The sequence below is a fragment of the Corythoichthys intestinalis genome, chromosome 18 (genome assembly GCF_030265065.1).
Source record: "Corythoichthys intestinalis isolate RoL2023-P3 chromosome 18, ASM3026506v1, whole genome shotgun sequence".
Taxonomy (NCBI): domain Eukaryota; kingdom Metazoa; phylum Chordata; class Actinopteri; order Syngnathiformes; family Syngnathidae; genus Corythoichthys; species Corythoichthys intestinalis.
This window is the reverse complement of record NC_080412.1, coordinates 47,363,513-47,387,895: the sequence shown is the minus strand read 5'-3', so window position 1 is coordinate 47,387,895 and position 24,383 is coordinate 47,363,513. Positions and strand designations below refer to the sequence as shown.

The following is a 24,383-nucleotide window of genomic DNA, read 5'->3' as shown; positions in this document are numbered from 1 at the left end:
TTGCTACAGAAGTATGGAATTTAGTTTCCAAGTTAAAAGCTATTTCAATTGATCTCTTTGGCTGCCATTGACGACGATAACCGTCCAATCCTTTTGGGCCAGGATGGGTTGGCAGCAAATAACATTTCTACTCTGGCAGGCTGTTAAATTCACCTTGAAGTTATTCGAGTAAAAACATCAAAACCGCAGATATAGAAGTGAGGAACTTTACGGAAAAGTTTTTGTCTCGCATTTTAAAAAGCGTGAATTTATAAATAGGATTTCTTTCTTTAGATAGAAACGTGACAGCGTCTCCCACTGGGACTAAAATACACCATCGTTTGATGAGAATAGGCGGACTTGTACTGTATATTGACTATGTGTTTTTTTCATCACTTAATATGCTAAAATGGGAGCAAAATACAGGTCAGCGGGACTAAAAATAATCACAAATATTAGCAATGCAAACATTACTTATTGTTTGTTCCACTGTCAGTTTTGGTTAGTCCCTGTATTAGTTTGAACAAAGCCATGATTGTGGCAGGATGTCCGTGGAGGATATCGTCATGCATCGGCAATTGTCATGCGCCCCTAACAAATGTGCCTTTTTTTTTTTTTTTTGGTGCCGTTTCAGTGTTTTAATCTTTATTTTCATTGGCAGGTAAAGGCAGCCAGTTATGTCGCTCCGACAGTTCCGTGACAGCAGATGGTGGTCAGCAGAACACACATAGCCTTAGTCACAAGAGGGTGCAGATAGGTGGCCTCAAATCCCAGACAAACAAGGTTGGGACGCTGCCCAGGCGAAAAGATACCAACGCAGAAGGTAAGATCCATCGTTTACAGCTGGGATTGGAATAGGATCGTTTTTGCAGCAAATATTTTAGACTTCCTAATGGGCACTTTGCGCAAAAAAAAAATTTTCAGTCGTTATTCCTAATGCAGTTTTCAGGGACTTTACTGTACACGGTCTACACTAGTGGTCTCCAAACTATTCCACATAGGGCCGCAGTGGGTGCAGGATTTCACTCCCGCAAAACAAGACCACACCTTTACACCAATCTGGTGTCTTACGAGCAGGGGTGAAAGTGGTTAGAATTTAAGTTAACAAAAACAGCAATAACCCCAACCTCCATCTCCTAATTTTCATTTTCCCTAATTTTCTCACATACTAAATGCCAAATCTCAATTTTAACTACTTAAGAACATATGATGTATATTAAAATTGAAGTTAATGTAAATATTTACTTTTGCCTTTTTTTTTTTATTAATAATAAAGATATAAGTAACATACATTCAGAAAAATAAGTACAAATGACTTATATTATGCAGTGTGAAATGGAACATATTTTGAAGATCGTGCACACATTGACTTTTTTAAGTTACCAGTATAAGGAAATGAATAAGTAGCCTAACATAAATGAACAAATATAAGTCCAAAGTGCACTTTGAACCAATCAGAGCTAACTATCTCTGCTGATCACATGTCAGTATGTCAGCCAAGTCAACAGATAAATGAGTCCAGGCATTTTGCTTTGTTGCATGCATTCGCACATTGACGTGACTCATCATCGTCAGACTCAGATATCTGCAGCAGCCTGGGAAACCTCCATGCCGTCTGTGGAATAAAATAAATAATAAATATTGGTGGAAACGGATGACGCTACACAAGTACTTTAATATGCTTGTTGTTAACACTTGTGTATGTAAATCTGATGTTGGTAGATTGTTTTCTTCTTGGAGATGAAATGCATGTGTGGCAGCTTAGCAATTTTTTTTTTTTTTTTTAATGTACATAGTGTTTTGACAGTTGCCTTCATATTTTCGGAATCAAAGCACCGTGTACCGGAATAGGATTCAGGCCCTGAATCTTATACCGGAACTGCATTCCTGATCGTTCTGGCCCTCTTTCACCCCTGCTTACGAGTGTCATCAGTTGATTGCAGTCAGGTGCTGCTTGTTTTAGCAGATACCTCATTGGTTAAAGTGTTTGTGGTTGATCGGTATGAACAAAAACCAGGACCCACAGTGGCCCTAGAGGATCGGTTTGGAGATCCCGCCCACGTGGTAATAAGAGAGTGCCAAAAAATCAGTTATTAGATGCATCGCGATTTGACACGTGACGATCCCGTTACGATTCGTAAATGTTCAAAAACGATTTTACATTATAACTTTATGCCGCTCGTAGCGGAACATAACTCAAGACACGTCTGCCGCCCGGACACCTTTAATGGGCGCATGCACAACATTATGATGGATACTCCCAGTGACTGAGCGAGAGATTTTCTCCTTTTCATAAGACTGGAAAATAAATTTGTGTATGAGACAGGTAGGAACCCGGCGGTCGGTCGCGCTTCTGTGTGCAAGTTATTTTTTCGAGCGAGAGGGGAAGAGAGATAGTTTGTTGCTCCTTGCCTTTCAGTTGTCCGGCAGTAGGTTGAAGTCGTGTTAATGGGAAAAAGTCCCTAATGTTTTGCTAAGTCCCGTGTCCTTCTATCAGAGGTGAGTACACAACCCTCTTGTACTGTTCAGCCTATATTGTTGTTGTTTTTTAGATGTTACTACCGTAATTTCCCGAATATAAGGCGCACCCGTGTATAATTCGCACCCCAAATTTACTTGTAAAATCTAGGGAAAATTATTGTACCCGTTTATAACGCGCTCCCTAATTTTAGCACCATTAAATAGAAGAATACAAGGAAAAAGAGCTCGTGTACAGATACAGAAATGTCATTTTACTGACTAGTGAAACACAGCACAAGCATAGCACATTGGTAGTTCAAAACATTAGCATAAACTGACAATATTTACGGGAATAATATGATTTGACAACTTCTCCAACTTACCAGAATCTAGGAGAAAACAAAACAGATGTGACTTTTCTTTTAAAGGCTGCTGTATAACTTGCTCATTTCATCATGATGAATAAAGGTTTCTTCCATGGATTGATACGGTGAAATAAAAGTGAGGATTTACGTCGGAAATCAGAAAGTGCATAGCTGTACACTCGACTGTAAGAATAGGAACTATTGTTATTTGAGTTTGAGTTTCCCGAGGGACAGATATAGTTGACGGACACAGGAAGTCTGTGTGCTTACGTTTGTTATGGTCCGAGTTGCGGAGCTGCAATAAACGTTGACTCAAATGAGTTCAAGAAACTAAATTCTGTACTTTTTGACGAGTGAAAAAAGCAGAATTTGATACAGACGAAATCATTCGGCCGATTAGAGTGAAGTACAAAATGGTGATGTCACATACCGTAATGGTCGGTAACGGAGCGCTGCATACGTTTCTTCAACACAACGTGGCAGTATAAATAAAAAAAAAAAAAAATCGGTTTGTATATATATGTAATATATATATATATTTCTGTCTCCATCCATGTACCCGTTTATAATGCGTACCATGATTTTATAAGTTGATTTTGGGGGAAAAAAAGTGTGCGTTATATTCGGGAAATTACGGTAGTTAGCGCCGAGCCCTATGATAATTAGCGACTTCACTAACATGTATTTCCATGTCAAGTTGTGCGTTGTTTGGTGGTGTACATAAGTTACTCCAGATGCAAAATGTTTAAAACCAGGATTAAGTATAGCGGTAACACTAAAAACGTGCAAAATAGTACAGAATTCTGTGAAAATAAAGTATATTGGTTAAAAGAAGTCTTATTTCTAAAGACACTGTGTTTGTTTCCAGAAAATTCATTCCAGCAGTGTAAATTTTATTGTATTTTTGAGAGAAATAAGTACTGCCTTTGAAACGGTTAATGTTTTTACAACTTCTTGTGAAAAAGAGCACCTAAGGGTCAGCTGTGTGTTGTTGTATAGGCATGTTGAGAAATAAGTACTGTCTTTAAAATGGTTCATGTTTTTGCACTTTCTTGTCGAAAAAAAAAAAAACTAAGGGCAGCTTTTTGTTGTATGGGCATGTTTCCATCGTTCCTGTTGAATCATTAGGATATTTTAAATAAATAATGTACATACATTTGTTAGGCTACTTTATTAGTTACTAATACGATAGTATTACGATACATCGCTAATCGTCAATACCGTGATCATCGTTCAATAATCGAATTGTAGCACCCTGAATCGTAATTGAATCAGTATACAGTATGCAGTTTTAGGGTAGTTCGAAGTGCCAAAAATGTACCTCTATCATTTGCGCGCCTCCAGGCAAGGGCCATCACGGCACGGGTTCCCGCCTGAACAGCTCATGGGCGAGCGCGGCCTCCGATCCCTCGGAAGAGTGCATGGTGAGCGTTTCGACGCTAGAGCGACAACACATGGCTTCCTGGGGGAATACATCGACGTCCAGTCGATCTTCTCACAAGAAAGCGGAAACCTCCCACAACGGCCATCTTCTCACAAACAGCAAAGAGAAAAGGGATCACTGTGAGTACTAATGCCCGTAGTCAATGACGGTAATATGCATCTAATCGACATTATAACTAGTATTTATCATCATGTGACATAGCAATGAATTTAATCGTTGCAGCACTAGTAATGGATCACGATTAGGCATTGATACATTTACGTAGTTACATAATATTCAAGACAATAGTTTAATAATATCTTAGCCCATCGTTTGTGGCTCCAGTTAAAATCTTTAACTGTAAAAAAAGGGGATTTTTGTGTGCGCCAGTTAGCCGATTGGACAGAAATATACAGTGGTATGAAACGTATCTGTACCTTTTGCAATTTTTCACATTTCTGCATAAAATCACCATCCAATGTGATCTGAATTTTGTCAAAATCACACAGATGTAAAAACAATGTCTGCTTTTACTAAAACCACCCAAACATTTATAGGTTTTTATATTTTATTGAGGATAGTATGCAAGCAATGACAGAAGGGCGGGAAATCGCCGGGAATATAGGTAAGTGAACCCTCTGACTAAGGAGACTAAAAGAGAAATTTAAACCAATTTTTACCAAACAATTTAAGTCAGGTGTGTGCCCAATCACTGATGAGTGGTTTAAAGCTGCCCTGCCCACTATAAATCACACACCTGGTAAGAATTTTCTTAATGACAAGGATTGCCTGATGTGCATCATGGCTCGGTCAAAAGAGCTGTCTGAAGACCTGGGATCAAGGGTTGTTGATTTATATAAAGTTGGGAAAGGATACAAAACCATCTCTAAAAGTCTGGATGTTGATCAATCAACATTCAGAGAAGTTGTCTAAAAATGAAGAGATTTGGTACTGTGTTGCTTCTCTTTCAATGAGTGGCCGTCCACCAAAGAATACTCAGAGAGGTAAAAAAGAACCCTAGAGTGTCTGCTAAAGATTTACAGAAATTACTGGCACAGTTCAATATCTTTATGCACAAATCAACTATATGTATGACTATGGCCAAGAATGGTGTCCATTGAAAAAAAAAAAAACATTGTTGCTCGTTTAATGTTCGCAGAAAGGCACTTGGACACTCCACAGAAGTTTTGGCAAAATAATTTGTGGACTGATGAAACCAAACTTTAACTTTTTGGGAGTAACACATAATGTCATGTGTGGAGGAACAATGGAACAGCTCGCCTCATCAGCACTTCATCTCCACCACTGTGAAGCATGGTGGAGGGAGCATCATGATATGGGGCTGGTTTGCTGCCTCGGGGCCTGGACAACTTGCAATCATTAGTGGAAGAATGAATTGAAAAGTTTTGCAGGAAAACTTGAGGCCGTCTGTCAGACAGTTGAAGCTAAATGCTGCAACAAGACAATGATCCAAAACACAGAAGTAAATCAACTTCAGAATGGTTTCAGAAGAACAAAATACACGTTCTGGAGTGGCGAAGTAATGGGGGAAAGTATTATGTGATGCCTTAACATTAGCACATTACGCCTTTGTGATGTATGATTGCCTCTGTGACCTAGATTTCAACAACTTCTATTGTTTTTCACCTTGGGTTCCATAGTTAGGAGGGAATCTCACGAGATAACTTGTTTTGCACCATAGTATAGTTTTTACGCGCTTGGGTTCCATAGTTAGGAGGGAATCTCACGAGATAACTTGTTTTGCACCCATAATATTTACCGCGGGGACAGAACATCTGTTACCAGGACGGCACAACTTGTTGACCATGTGAGAAGCCCTTTTTCAAGGGGCTGAACCAAAAGTAGCTTTAATATTTGTTATTGGGCAAGGCGCACGCCGGCTGGGGGCGGGGGTTGGCATGGGCCGCGTTCCTACAACATCCGGACATCCGCTGGAGGATCATGTACGGATCGCTCGGCTTTGTTCCTTCGCCGCTTTACCGGAGCGTTGCCCCCCCCCCCTCATTTGTCACGGTAAGCGATTTTCATTGCTAAGGAACATCTTGTTGTGCTGTAACGGTAGCGCGGGGATTCTGGGATTGACAAGCTAGATCTAGCGTCATCGTTACCACTTGTTATGCTGGTTTTGATGTTTGTTTGCTTGCTCTTGTGGGATTGTAATCAATAAATCTCATTTATTCTGCATTTTCTAATCAATAAACATCGTATATTTCGCAAAAGTGTGCCTGTTGCTGACTCACTGCGAACCTGGAAATTCGGAAAACACGAAGTCTAAGTCCAGACTTGAACCCCATTGAGATGCTGTGGCATGACCTAAAGACACATTCCAGGAATCTGATTGAACTACAGCAGTTTTGTAGAGAAGAATGGGCCAAGATTAGTCTTGATCGATGTGCCAGACTGATCTGCAGCTACAGGAAGTGCCTGGTATAATTTATTGCTGTCAAGGGGGGGGGGGGGGGGGCACAAAATATTAAATGTAGTGGTTCACTTACACATTTTCCCCCTTCTGTCATTGTTTGCATACTATCCTCATTAAAACATGAAAACCTATAAACGTTTGGGTGGTTTTAGTTAAAGCAGACGCTGTTTTTTTCATCTGTGTGATTTTGACAAAAATTAGATCACATTTGATGGTGATTTTATGCAGAAATGTGAGAAATTCCAAAAGGTTCAGATACTTTTTCCAGACCATTGTAATCATCGATCAATGGATAATAATCTTTAGTGGCATCCTTCTTGAGTATACGGTATGAGCAGCATTCTTGCTGAGATTTGATATCTTCCTCTTTCAGAGTCTTTTGGCTGCATGTCCCACGCCAGGACACACCTTCTTTCTAAGTGCTGAGCGATGGTCTCTCTATGAGTGACGCAGAATGACAATTGGAAGCTTGAGAAGAGACTGAATCAAGTGGAAGGAACATGCAAACAAAAACAAACGGCGTGTACAGGACACCGGTCTCTCTCACAGTGTTCCCTTCTCTCCCCCTCACTTTTATTATCTATCACTTGGTGTACAGCAATTCACACTGAAGAAAAGTCACAACGAAGTGACCCATTAAAACGAAAAAAGGACTTGCATCATTTGTAAATAGATTTTCTATGTATGGTTTTCTTTTGCTTTGCTATGCAAGCTACCTTAATATTGTGTCTTTTGTTATTTATTACAGTGACTTGTTTTTTTTCTCATTGGCGCGCCGACCATTTGCTTATCTTGATGAAGCTACTGTATTGTTGTACTTTGCACAGAGTGTTTTGTTGAAATAAGCACAAATTGTCAGCAGAGCCGAAAGAGGAGAATCACCAGAGGAATGGGAACAATGTGTGGCGTTTGTTTCAAAAACATCCAATTTGCTGCATTCTGAAAGGAGCGATGCAGGTGACAAAGTGTTTGTAATAGCCAGGAAACTGTACTATTTGCTGTGAATTTTATGATGCGTTATACTAACAATGACTCTTTGCAAAAAGTCTGGACCGTAGTGCGCGCTGCATAGGAAACCGATGCCTTCAAGAGAGCGCGCTGGCCACCAGAACTGCTAGCTTGAGCTTTTAGCCTAGCGGTTAGCGCGCTCTTCAGGGGGTGCCGTGAGACGCGGGTTCGAGTCCTGACCTGCAAGAGGGGACGGATCACGTCGTGCGCCGCAGGTTCTGTGCAAAAAAACTTTAAACGTGTCTTGGGCTGCAGCTATCGATTATTTTAGTAGTCGATTAATCGATAAACTAGTTTGTTCGAATAATCGAGTAATCGGATAAGGAACATGAAAAATTATAATACCTGAGCTGAGCCCCAAACGGTATAAAAAAATAAATAAATGAGGATCTATGTACAGCAAAAGAACAATTGGCTAATTTACATAGCAAACGTCTGTTAGCTTAAATGCTATAAAATGCTATTTACAAATGGTTCAGATACATATTCCCACCCCAAAAAAACAAACAAAAAAAAACGGCTAAATACTTTATTGGCCCGAATATAAGACGTTTTTTTGCATTGAAATAAGACTGAAAAAGTGGGAGTCGTCTTATATTCGGGGTCTAGACATGATACCCATTCATGACGCTAGATGGCGCCAGATGTCATTGAAGCGAATGCTGAACTTGAGGAGTAATGTTCTTTCATGACAGATCTCAGCTACTCTCAAGTTTAACCAGTTTGCATTATTTTATTGCAGTGTTTTTCTTATTCAGATTTGTTTCAAGACTACAGTTACAGTTAGACCTCACTTTGATGGTTAATGCAGTTATTGCAATTTTGTTGTTTTATCACAATGGATTGGTTTATATAAATTTCAAAAATCAGAAGCCATTTATTTACGAACGTGATTGCACTTTAGTTGACATATTTAAAGGTTCAGATATTAAGATTTGAATGAGGCAAAATAACATGCTTTTTCTCTCAAATATATGTTATAATCATTTGTTTCAGATGTACTGTAATTATTTTCTGTATAAAAATGAATTTGGTGTTCAAAAAGTCTTTTTTCAAACTTGTCTTGAAAAATGGGGGTCGTCTTATAATCAGGGCCGTCTTATATTCGGGCCAATACGGTATACCTATAAACTAAATTACGAATTCATTAAAAAAAAAAAAAAAAAAACGCTTATGTTGGTCTTAAAAGGGAGCAGCTGGATTCAGACATGTGAAATGAGGCAGACGAGAGGGCAGCGTATCCACCCAAATCAATAAAACTGAATGCAAACACTTTCAAAAGAAACCATTACAACGCCACTTTAATTAAACAAATACTCGATGCAGCAAAATTTAATTTGAATCTTTTTTTTCTAATCGAATACTCGAATTAATCGATTCATCGTTGCAGCACTACACGTGTCTATGGTAACAAAGCCAAACAACATCCAAAGCAAAGAGTCACTTCACTACTATTGCTTTAAAATACTATATACAGTATATATATTTATTACTTTGTTCATTTTCAAATGACAACAGTGCAATATCACCTTAATTTTACACAATCTTGCAAATATGTTTGAAATACTTTGTTCGTTAGTCAAAACTGCATCATGAAAGATGCGTCTTTGAACATTGTTGGCACCAATGAAAAGGAAAACACTTGGATTTGGAAATTGTATTGATAGTCGTCTCATTGGCTGCCACGGAAACATTTTTGCTTCTTCTGGTGACGGTTTCCCCATCAAAAGCACTCTTCACCTGCCAGACTGGTTTGCCCTCAGGAATACACATTCGCATACAGTAGGGCCAATTTTTAATCCTTTGATTCAAAATAAAATGTGTATGTGAAAAGCAGCAATGTTTCCTTCCTTTTATGCCGTTGTCTTAAATTGCCTGGATTAACTGCATATGTATGTGTGTCACCAGTTTGTATTTAGTCAATCTAGAGCAGTGGTTCTTAACTTAGGTTTGATCGAACCCCTGGGGTTCAGTGAATGTAAAGAAATCTAGAGCCCTATTTCCCTACACTGATTAAATCTAGCAAAATGGCTTTTTAGACCAGGTCAGACTTCATAATGTATTGATGGTACACGGGGCACAGGGCCGATAAATAGGGGGCTGCATTGTTGTCAAGGCCGTCAAAGCTGACCGAGTGGAATCAGTTTTTTTTTTGGTCGAAATTCATGTGAAGAAATGCTTAAAATACCTGAATTCCTTATAGATATTGACGTAAAAGAGACTCGATTCTTGGTTAAAAGCAAAAAACAAACAAACGTGTAGTTAGCATTTATTTTACGTAAATATGTCAAAGTACAATGCTAGTCTGTTAGTAAATGTAGCTAGCCGACGCCTTATGTAAATAGAGCTTTTCCGGTGAAAATTCTTGTGAATAAATGCTTAAATCCCTGAATTCTTTATACATGTGGATGTAAAACTCAATTTTTGGTTAAAAGCACACACAGACAAAAAAAAACATTCAATTAGCTTTTATTTTATGTAAATATGTCGAAATACAATGCTAGTCTGTTAGTGAATGTAGCTAGCGGCCACCTTATATGTAAACAGAGCTTTTCTGGTGTAAATTCTTGTGAATAAATGCTTAAATCCCTGAATTCTTTATAGATATGGACGTAAAACATTCTCGATTCTTGGTTAAAAGGGAAAAAAAAAAACATGCTGTTAGCATTTATCGTACGTAACTATGTCGAAGAATGATGCTAGTTTCTTAGTGCTTTGTTGTGATAAGGAGGCTGCCACTATGGCTTTTTACGTTGAAAATTCTTTTGAATAAATACTTAAATCCCTGAATTCTATATAGATGTGCATGTGGAAGAGTCTTGATTCTTGGTTAAAAGCAAAAAAAAAAAAAAAAAAAAAAAAACGTGCAGATAGCATTTATGTGATGTAAATATTGCAAACTATGAGGCTAGTCTGTAAGGAAATTAGAAGCCACCATATGTAAACGAAGAGCTTTTTCCGTTGAAAATTCTTGTGAATAAATGCTTAAATCCCTGAATTCTTTAAAAATATGGATTTAAGAGTCGCGATTCTTGGTTAAAAGCCCCAAAAAAAAAAAAACGTGCAGTAAGCATTTATTTCAAGTAAATATTGTGACACACAGTGTATCACAAAAGTGAGTACACCCCAATACCAATACTTTTGGCCAGCACTGTATATATTGGTTTTGAATTTGAAAAAAAAAAAAAGCTTTATTATTTAATTCTGGAGGGTTTGGTGAATCCACACGTGAAACTTGTGGGCTTCGGTACCTATAGCAAGGTTAAGAACCAATGACCGCCGTCTGGCTTGACTTTATTGATCTATTCTTATGTCATTTCTCTAAAAGCGGCTTATGAAATATTCATCCACCAGCCGGACGAATGAAAGTAACATTTAAAATGTATCCTCGCTTTGTAAAAGGCATCACCATGAATGTGATTTTGCAGCCGCTGCAATCTCTTTGGGTGACATGAAATGCTCATTGGCCGCCGTTGACGGGAATCGGCCTCTCCCACTTCAAATGGATTGGACTGCCAAGAGGAACCTCAAATATTCGTGCATGTGTTGTTGAATTTATTGATGCCAAAATACAGTGCAATTCTTAGTATTGCTAGTTGAGATGGTGTGATGCAAACAAAATGAGAGTGAAGACCTACTGTTGAGGGCAAGCTAAAGGCCACGCTCTCCTGGCTTCTTGCTCCCTCAGTGACCAATTTAGTTTCATCCTCTCCGCTCTGATAAGTCCGCCTATCGCTTTTGTCTTGGAAGTGGGTACTCACTGCTTGACTTAAGTTTAGTTGGGTTCGAACAGCATCATTAACATAAAAATGTGCACCAAAACATGGCTTAATTAGATTTTGGACCTCATTCAAATGTTTGATTGTGATCATTAAGAATATTTCAAGTTACAATGTGTCGTGCCAACTTTTCTTTTTTGAAATACAAATGTGCTCGTGACAATATTGCCATGCTGCAAGTTTTCTTGGCATCAAAGCCGTTTCCCCGTCGTCAGTGATAGACAGCCGTATATCTCCTTAAACAACTGCTGCCGCCTCACCCAGCCGGCACATTGATTATCTCCGACGCCTCTTAATTCCTCACCAACTGTCTACTTTAGCAAGAACTAATCTTCCTCAAACAAACCTTCCATCAATGTGAAGTCTTACATTCCAGCTCATCACTCATGAGTATCGCCACGTTAATTGTCTGTTGTTCTCACTGCTTTCAACACTTTTATACTATTTTATCAGCGAGAGTGACATCAAATTTGAGAAACGTGTTGCTAATTGTATCATTGTTTAAAAGGCCAGTGTACAGAACTGCAGCTGATTAGCCAAACAAATGCAAAATATCTCTTCCGAGTTCCACATAGGCAGAGTTTGACTTTTGGGGCACAATATGTTGATGACACCAAAACACAATGTCAGCAATAAAATGAACTTACAAGAACATCTAAAATAATAAGCTGACAATGAGCGTTTTTTGTTTCCTATCCTTCTTCAGCGGAATTCTAAATCAGGCTGCTTAGGCAATACTTTTCGCCAAGATCGTCATCCATTAAATTTGGTACGCCCGCCGGTGTCGTGCCAATGTAGTTACCCCAGTCAAAAATTATATCCCCTTTGGTTAGGGGATATAATTAAAAATAGAGGTAGATTTGGGTCTTTATTATTCAATCCAAAAAAAAAAATGCTACAGTTAAAAAAAAAAACAAAAAAAGTTGCTTCAATCAAAATATATATTTATAACCCAAAAAAGTCACTTCAATCAAAAAGAGTTTGAATGCAAAAATAAATTTGAAACTCAAAAAAATGCATGCTAAGCAATGCTATTTTTATTTTTTATTTTATGTTTTTGATTAAAGGTTTTTTTTTTATTTTTTTATTTTATTTTTTTAATTGAGGCAACTTTTTGATTGAAGTAATGTTGATTTGTGTTTGGGCCACATTTTGGCTGTGACATTTGTCTCTTATTATTTAATTTAAAAAAGTTGCTTCATAAAAATGTAGATTTTCAAAAAAAGTCACTTCCCCCCCAAAAAAATTTCAATCATAGAAAAAAGTTTTTGAATGCGAAAAAATATTTGAGATTGAAAAATTTGCATTTCAACACTTAAATTTTCATTGAAAAAGTTGTCTTTAATTGTAGAAATCCTTTTTCTGTTTGGGTCATATTATGATTAGGACATTTGTGTCTAAATCATTCAATCCCCCCAAAAAGTTGCTTCAATCAAAAAAAAAAAAATTCAATCAAAGAATTATTTTCTCTAATATGTATATTTTTCAAATTATATAAAGTGCTCGAAAAATAATTTCGACCCATTATAAAAATGTTTTTTTTTGTTCATTTCATTCATTTTTGTCGCAGTGTTATTGCTTTACAACTTTTAAATATATTTAGGAAAGTCAATTAACATGCAATGACACTTTTCGGCCACCAGGGGGACCTGCACCCCCCCCCCCCTTTAAAATCCCCTTATGGAGTTCCATTTGTTGAGCTATAAACAAATAAGCTGAAGACTGAAGTTGCTACGAAAGATTCTTTACGGCAAAAGCGTGGCACTCTTGCATTTTGTCTTTGCAACTGAAGCGCGTAAAGGGTTGACAATCCTCATTTTTGTCCTCTTTCTTTCCTCATATCCGCCCTCCTTTAGTTACGCCAGTCATTTGACTCGTCAAGACTGACTCTTTGTCGACAGATTGCTGAGAAGCTACCGGATAAACTTTGTATAATTGAATATGAAACACACACAGACGCAGTAGCTCAGGAACCGACACCGATAACACACAACGACATCTGTCGTTGGAAAGACGCAAAACAAATAAAGTCACGCATTCCTAGTTTTAGGAGTAGGTATACCAAGGGCGTAGTTTTGGTCTCAATATTGGTAGGGACGATATAACAGCATAACCTGCATTTACACGTTTTGCTGGGGATGGGATATTAATAAGACCAAACTTATGTGGTTAACGGGGGTCAGGGCTACCCTTCTCACCAATATGAACCTAATAAATTGATAGGCTAAATGATTATTGCAAAATAAAATTTCACTTTCACACTGCAAATTTATTACGTCAAAATCTGTTATTTTTTGTTAAATCTAGTCAAATAATTTTCTCCCATCTTGTTTTGAGTGTTAAAGGCTAGATTAATGCGTCAGATTCTTCCACCTACTTTAAGTAAATATTACTATTTATTCGTATTGAGCCCCTACATCTAAAAGTTGGTCATTTTTCACCTAAGTCAGGAAAAATTTGCTTTCAAATAATGTTTTGAACAATATTTTTGAAATAAGAACATTTCTGACAAACAAGTTTTCCTTTTAAAGATTAAATATACAAACTTTTTGCTTAAGTCTGTTAATGTTATATTCAGCTAGCTGTTTTTCTTATGTCAAGAAATCTGAGTCAAATTGAAGCACTAGCAGATGCAAAATTAGTGGTGTGTTCCTTACCTCCACAGCATTGACGTCTTTTTACATTACTTACAGTGGCTGCTGCTGGCGGGAAAAAAAACTTCTAATATCCCTCGTCTTCGAAGGGCGCGGGTGAGGCGGCATGTTGTATTTCTGTCGGGCTGTAAATGTGTGTGTGTGTGTGAGGGGGGGGGTTTCAAGTCATGCGCCAATCAAACCTGCGTGTGAGGGAAAAAAATGGACTGGGACATTCAGCGAGTGAAAAGGGCTCAATGTCAGTCTGAATATAATGAAAATAATTCACTTCATAATGGTAGGGTCAATTCTATCGCTACAACATATAGGAAGACAATCTGAATGACCTATATAACTGAACACATTATCTAATACAAATAAGGTTGCTTAAAAGTTGGTGGGGATAATTTGAGCATCCTGAATAGTTGGTAGTGTTATGTCCCCACCGTCCCTATGCAAACCTTGGTTACTACGCTCCTGTAAAAACCACTGCAATGTCCACCATGACATCCAACAAAAACCCAGTGACTTTTGTAAAACAGGTTTAATTTAAAAGCAATGGCACAGAATTACATCCCCCCCCTCCAACTAAATGAATACAATTGGCCAGAAAGATTGAATCTTCTGTTTACTATTCACAAACCTGTGGGATGAAGCATGAAATAAATGTAACGAATTGAATATTTTGCACATGAATGGTTAAGCAAGATTACAAAAGTACGAAATGAGTGCAGACAAGTGAGTCGTTGATGCAAGCAAGCAAGCACTGATTAGCAGTCAGGAGCGATGCTTGCTAATTGGCAGAGCGCTTTTCGATAAACAAAATCATCCATACGACCCGCGACCCCACATACATCTCTGTTGGAGCTCGATAAAAATAACAAGTCGTATAACGAGTTGACCTTAAGCCTCGGCTACATCGCTGTCAAAATACAGAAATCCCAGAGAATAGGCTGGGTGAGTACATTCATGTTCTTGAAAAGACAAGCCCAGTTTGCGCATCTTTCACTAGCATCAGCAGCAAAATGGGAAAATGAAACAACAACAACAAACAGAACATTTACTGTATTTTCCGTACTAGAAGGCGCACCTAAAAGTCTTCCGTTTCCTCAAAATTAGATCAATGTTGGATAATCACAGCACTACTACTGTGCCTTATAATGTGGTGAAAGTTTTAAAATAGGTAATTCATCGAAGGTTTGACTTAAAGTGCGCAAAATACGGTACACAATCTCAATTTTGCTTCAACTGGCTTTAGAGTCAAAAATGTAAATTTGTGAAAATAACCATAGCAGAGAAAAATAACGTGATAGACTCTATTGACATTTATTAAAATTGAAAAACAGGTAGTCCTCGGGTTATGAACGAGTTCAGTTCCTGCGCTGGCGACATTACCCAAATTTCTGTGTAAGTGGGATTTAACCCTTTAAGCACCTCGAATACCCCCTAAATCTCATAATAACTATCCAAAAAACATGCATTCATACATCATTCTAATGTCCTCGCCAAGACGTTGGAGCTAGGGCCTAGCTAGACAACGAGCTAAGCTCCAAAATGACGATGTCAGACATCGTGTGGTTTGCTGACTATATTTAGCTGCTCATGACATCAACACTTGCAGAATGAAATTAAAATAAAAATGTCATTAAATCAGATTCTTCTTCAATAACAGCAATCCAAATTTGCATTTATAAATAGCTGCTGATACAGCAAAAACAATCCACACAAACAATTAGCGTGTATCAGTTAGCGTCCGCACATCATCAAAAACACAAACTCGCCCCGAGTATTCCACCACAATTGAAAACGCACAATAAACAGTACAAAAAGTTTTATATACAGGTGTTGCCTCTATGGATACTTCACAAGCAACAAATGTGCGCGCAGGCTTGCAGCGGTAATCTTCTCTCTCTCGGCTGCGCAACTTCTTCGTGGGACCAAATGTGCTCTTCATCGTGTGCGCAAATACGTTCTTGTGTACATGCGCTCTTACTCGTGTGTCGAAGTCAACGTTAATAACTGTGTTAGAGTATCACGGCGTATACTAACACTGTTATTTTTTTCAGTAGTGAGTAATCTAATGAATTACTTTTCTCATCTTGGCAATGCCGTTGTTACTGAGGATGCAAAGTCGTGCGTTACTATGCGTTACTACCTTGGTTGAATGACGCGAGAAAAGTCGGAGAGACACAGAGAGAGAAGAGTGGTGGGAAAGGAGGAAGGCCACTGTGTCGCCGTTGCAAACGCGATGCTAGGCTAGGTGGCTCCAATAATACCTGACTGTAGCCAATAGCCTCCAAACTAAGCTCACATGATGCTACGTAGATATCACATACATATAGAACTAGATGCGAAATGACAGGCACGGCAGTGTTAGCACGTGTATAGAGAACTAGATGTGAAATGATAGACTCGCCGGCGTTCGTAAACAGCCGCCATCTTAAATGGTGTTATACTTGTATAGTGCTTTTCCACTTTTCAAGGCACTCAAAGCACTTTACACTACATCGCTATCTACTGTACCAACTGGTGACGCAGCACCAGGAGCAATGTGGGTTCAGTATCTTGCTCAAGGATACTCAGGCGAGTTCATCAGGGCAGAGAATCGAACCCACAACCTCTGGGTTGGGGGACAACTACTTTACCACTGAGCCCCATAAAGCAGAAGACTTCTCAGGAAGGCTTAGTTGTAGAAAACATTCCCAGCAAACCTAAGTAACTTTTTATCTAAAATACTCCAAAATCTTGACTTGAATCGAACACTGATGAAACAGTTTTAAAACTTTCACATATCGAAAGTTTACAGAAGGGAACTAATGCAATAACGGGAGCAATTTGAACAACTTTACCGATTGATTCACATTAAATGAATTCCAAAAAAAGCAAAGGTTACTATATATATATATATATTTTTTTTTTAATGGAAAAAAAAACATGAACGGTAACACCAGTTACTTTGCCAAGTAACTAATTACGCTTACATTCAGGTAACTGAGTTACTAAATAACTTTTTGGGAAAAGTCATTTGTAACCGTAATTAATTTTTTAAAATGAAGACTAACAACACTGGTTGAAGTACTACCTGCTGTACGCTTCCTGCACCAAATTAAAACACAAACACATCACAAAAGAAGTCAACATTATTTAAAAAAAAGAAAAACTGTATACAAAATGGCGGACGATACTCCGGTGCTGTAAAGTCGAAATCACGTAAGTCGGGTACGTCGTCAGTCGTAACCCAAGGACTACCTGTATGCATAATAGGTTTTGTTGATTAGACAGTCATTTTTTTGTGGCTAATCCCATCTTAATTTAAAGATATCACCTATTTTTTTGTCAAAATGTCTTTTGGCCAGAGGTGAGTAGTAATGTGTAATATTTACTCAGTTACGTAACTATTGCCCGTTTCCCACTGAAACTAGTGTGTCAACGCGCGTTTTTTCCAAGCCGATGCAACCCACTAGCAATTGGCATTTGGCACCTTTCCCATTGACAAAAAAAAAAGCCGTGTCTTTTTTTTTCACCTGTCTTACCGCCCACCCCTCCTCAGCCGTGCGCAAGGTTACGTGACGTCACCACGCTAAAATGAGCGTCAACAAATGCGACCGAATTCATTCAGTTCAAGGATTAGGGTGTTGACTGTTGACCCGGGGTTTTGCTTTCACACTGCATGACAACCAGAGCCGAGGTGATTTTAACGCGGGTCGCTTGGCGGGTTGATTGACACGGGTCGAGGCACCTTTCCCACTGCCACCAAAAGCCGATTGTTAGTGGGTTGACACGGGTTTTTTGTCCCGTGGGAAAGGGGTATTTTTGAGAAAAAAATGTACCTTTAAGAATAGTTGTACAACACCATACTTTTTACTTTTACCTGAGTAGATTAGCCAAAAAGAAACACTACTCTTACTACGCCACTTTGGGCGAAACTACAGTGCGTACATCTTCATTCTCATTTTTAGATTTGACTTTATTTTTTTTGCCAGCACATTACCAGTTTCACCAATGAGACATCGTCACATGACTCTGTGAAACCAATCAGATGTACAGACCTCTTTTCACCGAATACTTGAGTTTTGGATGACTACTTTTAGTTCAGTAATATTATTTTGAAGTAACACTATTCTTACTCAAAGTTTGTACCCACCTCTGCTTTTGGCAAATATTGTTCTCCACGTAAATGAATTTTAAGATGCACTTTCAATTAGTGCTGCATTACTGCCACGGAGTACAGTGATTGTATCATGTACTGAGGGTAACCCTTCTGATTTTCCAAGATAATGAGATTGAATCCATTTACCGGCAAACTGTTGCACAGACCCATTTTGGTCCTTATGAGATGAATACGAAAATGGAGGCAGCGGATTTAATATGAACAATGTATGGCCAAGGTCAGGTGAGGAGGTAAACAGATGAACAAAGAAATTTTCTCAGGATGAAGTCAATATTTCAAAGTACAATCCCTCCGCCAGGAGAACGCGCATGCAAAAAATACAAAAAACAGATCTGACTTGTGAATGAAAGCAGCTTGAAGTGGATGCACCGTTGACATCAACATTCATTTTCTCAAATCATCCAATGATTTACACCATTCCACAAAACGTCTACAATTATAATCATAAAAATAAGTGATTGTGCTTTTCTAACCAAAGTAGAACAAACCATACAAGGACAAGATGTACATTACTTATAAAACATTAACACTGTCACATACAATTTCAATTTGAAGCACTTTTGTGGCAGTAAACAATTTACAATATGTCTGGAAATGACACAAGCATTTGAAAACAAACATGAAAGGCCCATCGTGTGCAGTACACAAGTGGCTGGCCCTTCTTTTTTTTTTTTCCAGGCCCGTGGCAGACAATCGAATCCACAGAGATAAGCACTAGCATTAAAACGACATGAGGCGAGTGAGAAATGTGAGATAGAAAAAGAGCATTTGTTGTGCAGTCTTTGAGTCGTCCCGTCAGCCAAGGCCTTCGGTGAAGCGGATGTCTACGGTCTCATCTCAGGGATTCTCAACTTCTCAGCAACTGTGAAGAAAGAGAAAAATACACTTGTTATGTACAACCCCTAGCACCAAGTATGGAATCAGCAGTCTCGTATGAGCACTCACTGAGACATTTTATTGTGTAGAACAAATTCGGATAAAAAGCTTGAAAAATAATGAATGAGTTCATAAGTGCAACTCTTTGGCATTCAGTAACACTAAAAGAAATGAATAAAAAACATTGTGGTGGTCAGTAAATGTTACTTTTATAGAGCAAGTGCAGGGAAATATATATGGAATCGCTCCATTCGGAGGAAAAAAATATAGAATCATGAGAAACAAACAAAGAAATAACAATCAAAACACATCTCTAGTATTTAGTAGCACCACCTCTGGCTTTTATGACAGCTTGCAGTCTCTGAGGCATGGACTTGATGCGCATTCTTCATCAATTTGGTGCCAACTCTCTTTGATCGCAGTTGCCAGATCACCTTTGCAGGTCGGAGCCTTGCTGTGGACCATTTTTTTCAATTTCCACCACAGGTATTCAATAGGGTTGAGATCTGGGCTGTTTGCAGGCCACGACATTGACTGGATGAGTCTTTCTCCAAGGAATGCTTTAACAGTTTTAGCTCTGTGGCATGATGCATTGTCATCTTGGAAAATGACAAACATATTTTCAATTGGAAGCTGTCTAAGATTTCACCACAGCCATCTCTCCGGTGCCTTTGCCTGACATGCAGCCCCATCAAGGACTGAGGGAATTTTGTTGTTTTCTTCAGGCAGTCATCTTTGTAAATCTCATTGGAACGGCACCGAACAAAAGTTCCAGTGTCGTCACCTTGTCCAATGCAGATTCTTGTCTCACCACTGAAAATAACCTTCATCCAGTCATTCACAGTCCATGATTGAGTCCTGTATGAAAATCCCATTTCCTTTCGGCGATTTTGCACAGTTCTGTCACATACCTTGACTCCAGCTTCCTCCCATTTCTTCTTCATTTGTCATGTTGTACATCTTCTGTTTTCAAAACATATGGCCTTTAGTTGTTCGTCATGACGTTTGGATGTCTACCAGTACGCTTAACTTTAACAACCTTGACATGCTGTTTGTACTTGGCCCAGATTTTGTGATACAGCTGATGGTGAACAGCCCACATCTTTGGCAACCATATGTGTAGCGTTACCTTCTTCAAGAAGTTTGATAATCCTCTCCTTGGTCTTCAAGAGACATCTCTCTTGCTGGAGCCATGATTCTTGTGAATCCACTTGGTCCAGCAGCCCTCCAAGGTGTGATAACTGCTGACTAACGAGAAGATCTCATCTGTGGCAGGGGCCCAATTAAGGAAAGGAAATTGACTGGGTGTGTCTATTTTCTACTCAAAATGGAGTAATTCCATATTTTTTTCTTCAGAATGGAGTGACTCTATATATATTTCCCTGCACTTGCACTATAAAAGTAACATTTACTGACCACCACAATGTTTTTTGTTCATTTCTTTTAGTGTTTCGGAATGCCAAGGAGTTGCACTTTTGAACTCATTCGTTATTTTTTCAATCTTTTTATTTGAGTTTGTTTTACATATTAAAATGTCTGAGTGAGTGCTCGTCCGAGACTGGTGATTCCATACTTTTTGCTAGGGGTTGTATTTGTCAAGTGTTGTCGTGAGGACGGGAAATCCCATGACCTCACCTCTTTGCCAAATGATTGTAATATCGTAATGGTTTTGTCTATTTTGGCTTACCTCGTCTACTCCCGCAGACTCCATCTGTCCTCTGTGTTTGATCCTGGAGTTTACACAAGGTATAAAGCTGGATCCATCGGGGTCATCAGCCTCCCTTCCAGCTGGATCTGATGGGATAGAGAGTTGACTAGACAGTCGGATATCCCAACATTCTAATGGAAAACAGGAAGGAGTCACTCGTTAACAGAGGTGGGTAGAGTAGGCAAATCTTTGACTCAAGTAAGAGTAGGGTTACTTCAAAATATTACTAGTTAAAGTAGGAATAAAGGAATGAAGAGAATAGCATCTTTTATCATATTTACAGATTGACTATTTATATTACTCTAACACACAAGATATTATTCTCTGATTGATTATATTATCTCGTATTTACTGTTTGACTGTTTGTATTACTCTAACACACCCAATATAAAAGAAATAGCACTTACATTAGAGTTTAGGGAAAACAAGCAGAATATAGGGCATAAGAGATACATGACGCCTTCTTATCACAGAAGCCCAACATCTGCGGCAAGTAAATGACTGAGCAAGATTGATGCTGACGAGGCAAGACATCTACAAGCCCACATCTTCATTACCAACTCCCACAAGTTCTCCCGGACAGTCCAGAACAAATGGCGGGATGCCCTGTACCAACACAAGGAACACCAGAGAACACCCAATATCCAACTGATAACACGACTGATAAGAATCCAAGAGCCCCTTTGAGGCTGAGGTGGCAAAATCCACAACCCTCGTTGCCCTGACAACAATCACTCCCGAATCCTCCTGTCCAATCCACAAACAGACTATAATCCTAAACAACACCTAAACACACCCTTCTGCCCACAGCCCGCCCCGCATGAGCCTTCAAAGAGACACCAGCTGTGATAACACATAACACTTTTGCCACACACATAGCCACAACAAAATGTTCCCACAACAAATAGATGCTAGAATGTCAGGGACAATGACAAAGCCATAACCTTGTAGACCACTAATCTTGTGCAACAACCGCAATGGAGCTGCTTGACTGGACGCTGAGTTATTGTAAACCCAGATTGTTGATTGTGTTATTGTACAGTTTGTGGCCATGTGATGTATGTAACTGTACCATGTCTGATTGTGCGTCTTTAGCTGTATGGGGGGACAGGAAACTGATAAGCATATGCTTCCTCCCGCCTGCCTTTGTCTTTGGTTCGTTCTTTCTTCCTTCAGGCAAATCATATCACATTTTGTAATTGTCAATGATTGTCAATGATACCGATGATGATGACAATAAATATTTCATTCATTCATTCAATGTTTAACTAATCGTTGTCATTTTTTTCTCAGGAACCTTTTGTTGACCTTTGATATGGTGACCCTGAATCCTCGCCCGGGTCTGTGCCTCTGTGCCGTATGATTGCCGTCGACCTGAATAAATTGTCAACTTGTGCTTCGGAGTCTTTTTCCAGCTTTCAAAATGGAGTTCATAAAAGGGGTTAAGACGCGCGGAGTTTGGCCTTTTGGCCGGGGTTTGAGATCTTAAGCTTTCCAATGATGTATCACACATGCATATCGGACAATTTTGAAAGTTGGCCAAATTGGGGTCTCAGAGCGGAACTTGAATGAAAACGGAACATGAATGAAAAAAAAAAAATCAATTTTAAAAATGGAAACAACAAAAAGAAGCAATACCTGAGTGCTCTCTGCTTCTGCCATCTCCCTTTTTCCCTCTCGGTAAAATCTTGCGTATGTCCCGGCTCTCGCCATCTTCTAGCGGAGCTTCTCTGACCCGCTGAGTCCCGGTGCTACCTCTCCGTCCTCGGGCTTCTCCGGAACCCATTCTGGGTAAAGTGGCCCCCCTGACTCTCGAGTCACTGTGGGGCACGTGACTAGGGAAGTTGAGCGGCGTGAACGAGTCTGTAGTGGAACATGGTACAGCACGCACAAGTTCAAATATTGATTCAATGGTATTCCTTGAATCAACTCTGTGTTTTACCATCATTGAAGGCATCTTTGGGATGACAGTTTATTTGCCCACACTGGTTCTGCTTGTACCTTCTGGGCCTTTTCTGCATTATGGCAGGACTCATGTTGCTGTCTGTGGACATGGGACTGCTGGGTCGCACATGTCCGTGACCTGAGATTTCATTAACATTTTTTTTTCTTAAAAAGTCCACACTTACATTAGATATGTGAGCAGTTGCAAAATGTCCGTTTTTCAACTCACCGGAGTCTTCCGCGTCTCTGCACATACGCGAGCCTTCCGCCTGACCGAAATCTCCGTCGGTAAAGAAAGATCCTTCCGAGGTGCTGATAACGCTGGACCTGCCCGACGACAAGTTCTCCTCAGACGCCGAGCCCCAGCTGTTGACCACGGAGGCCGTACTAGAGGCGGGGGTCCGTTCCAGCCTGTGGAGAAGCAGCTTGTGCGGGGAGTGTTGCTTGTGCAGGTGGTAGAGGTTTTCATGATGCGCCATTTCCTCATCTTCTTGTTCATCAGTGTCCGTGTAAAGGGGAGCGGAGCTGTGTTTCGGTGGAGAAGGCCAGGGTAACAATTAACTCAGTAGCACAAAATCACGAGACGTAAAAAGTTACAACAGCATCTATAGATGTTTTGATAAGATAACTATGAAATGCTTATTAAATATTTGCTTTTACCAATGAAGGCTCATAATAAAGTATTGATTGCTATATAATACAAGGGCGTAAGTTTGGTCTCAACATTGGTAGGGACACTATTACAGTATAACCTGCATGGACACTTTTTGCTGGTGACGGGACATTAATAGACCAAACAGATTGGATACATTTCTCAAAAATAGCTGATTACTACATTAAAATGAAAAAAGTTAAAATTATTTACATAGGGAAGAAGCTGTTTTTCAAAATGCTTGCTTTATATGAAGGAAATTAAAGTGGTTGTGTTTTTAAAAAAAAATTTTGGGGTGGGGGGGCTTAAAAATGTGTATATGCTGCTAAAATAAATATATATTTTTAAATGATGTAGAAAATAAATGCATTTTAATGAATTAATAAATGAACAAATGCACAGTCGAATTAAAATTGACAGTAGAAAACATACAGGAAGACACCTCTCTAAGACATCTCTCTAAGCAGCTTTCTCCTCTAGTTTTACAGGTTAGCAAGTTCACGGAAGGACTCTGTAGCAGCTTGAAGACAGGCTGCTTTAGGAAGCTTTAGGCTTGCCTGGTTTGTAAATTGTTAATAAGATTTTTTTTAATCTTGCACGAGAGAATATGCAATGTTGCTTTAGCTTAATAAGGTGGTTATTGAGTGATCCTTACACTCTAAATGTAACTCGTAGCATCAGCGTAGCATTCGCGTAAGCATTAGCTTTAGCATCATCTTAAACTCTCACTTGTTTACATCTCATAATGATTTCCTGGTGTGTTTTATTATTTGAAAAAAAATGTACTGTTCTTTCTAGTAGCACTAGACCGAATTAATCCTCTAAGTCTCAGGTCATCATTGTAAATTTGAAGCTGTTAAAGCATTTTTTTTTTTTAAATGCCTTTCATAATCTACGTGCTTTAATAAAAGTATTTTCGCTTCAAGTATTGGCTTACATATT

The 24,383-nt window shown here is 39.0% G+C and overlaps 2 protein-coding genes across 10 annotated transcripts in view; one reads left to right on the top strand and one right to left on the bottom strand.

Moving 5' to 3' along the window:
- The window catches only part of LOC130906155 (roundabout homolog 2-like), a 162,335-nt gene extending 150,655 nt beyond the window's left edge, over positions 1-11,680 (top strand). For 2 of the 3 annotated variants that reach the window (XM_057820139.1, XM_057820137.1), the window contains exons 26-28: positions 641-802; positions 4,149-4,367; positions 7,044-11,680. In XM_057820139.1, coding sequence (XP_057676122.1) covers positions 641-802; positions 4,149-4,367; positions 7,044-7,045 — 383 coding nt within the window. In that variant the 3' untranslated portion in view covers positions 7,046-11,680. The remainder of the gene's footprint in view (positions 1-640; positions 803-4,148; positions 4,368-7,043) is intronic. The other variant, XM_057820138.1, reaches the window with a different exon arrangement.
- Positions 11,681-14,657: 2,977 nt separating this feature from the next.
- Positions 14,658-24,383, bottom strand: part of LOC130906265 (roundabout homolog 1-like) — a 192,989-nt gene continuing 183,263 nt past the window's right edge. For all 7 annotated transcript variants that reach the window (XM_057820395.1, XM_057820393.1, XM_057820394.1 and 4 more), the window contains 5 exons: positions 23,019-23,314; positions 22,788-22,928; positions 22,484-22,708; positions 20,825-20,976; positions 14,658-19,123 (listed from right to left, as the gene is read on the bottom strand). In XM_057820395.1, coding sequence (XP_057676378.1) covers positions 19,109-19,123; positions 20,825-20,976; positions 22,484-22,708; positions 22,788-22,928; positions 23,019-23,314 — 829 coding nt within the window. In that variant the 3' untranslated portion in view covers positions 14,658-19,108. The remainder of the gene's footprint in view (positions 19,124-20,824; positions 20,977-22,483; positions 22,709-22,787; positions 22,929-23,018; positions 23,315-24,383) is intronic.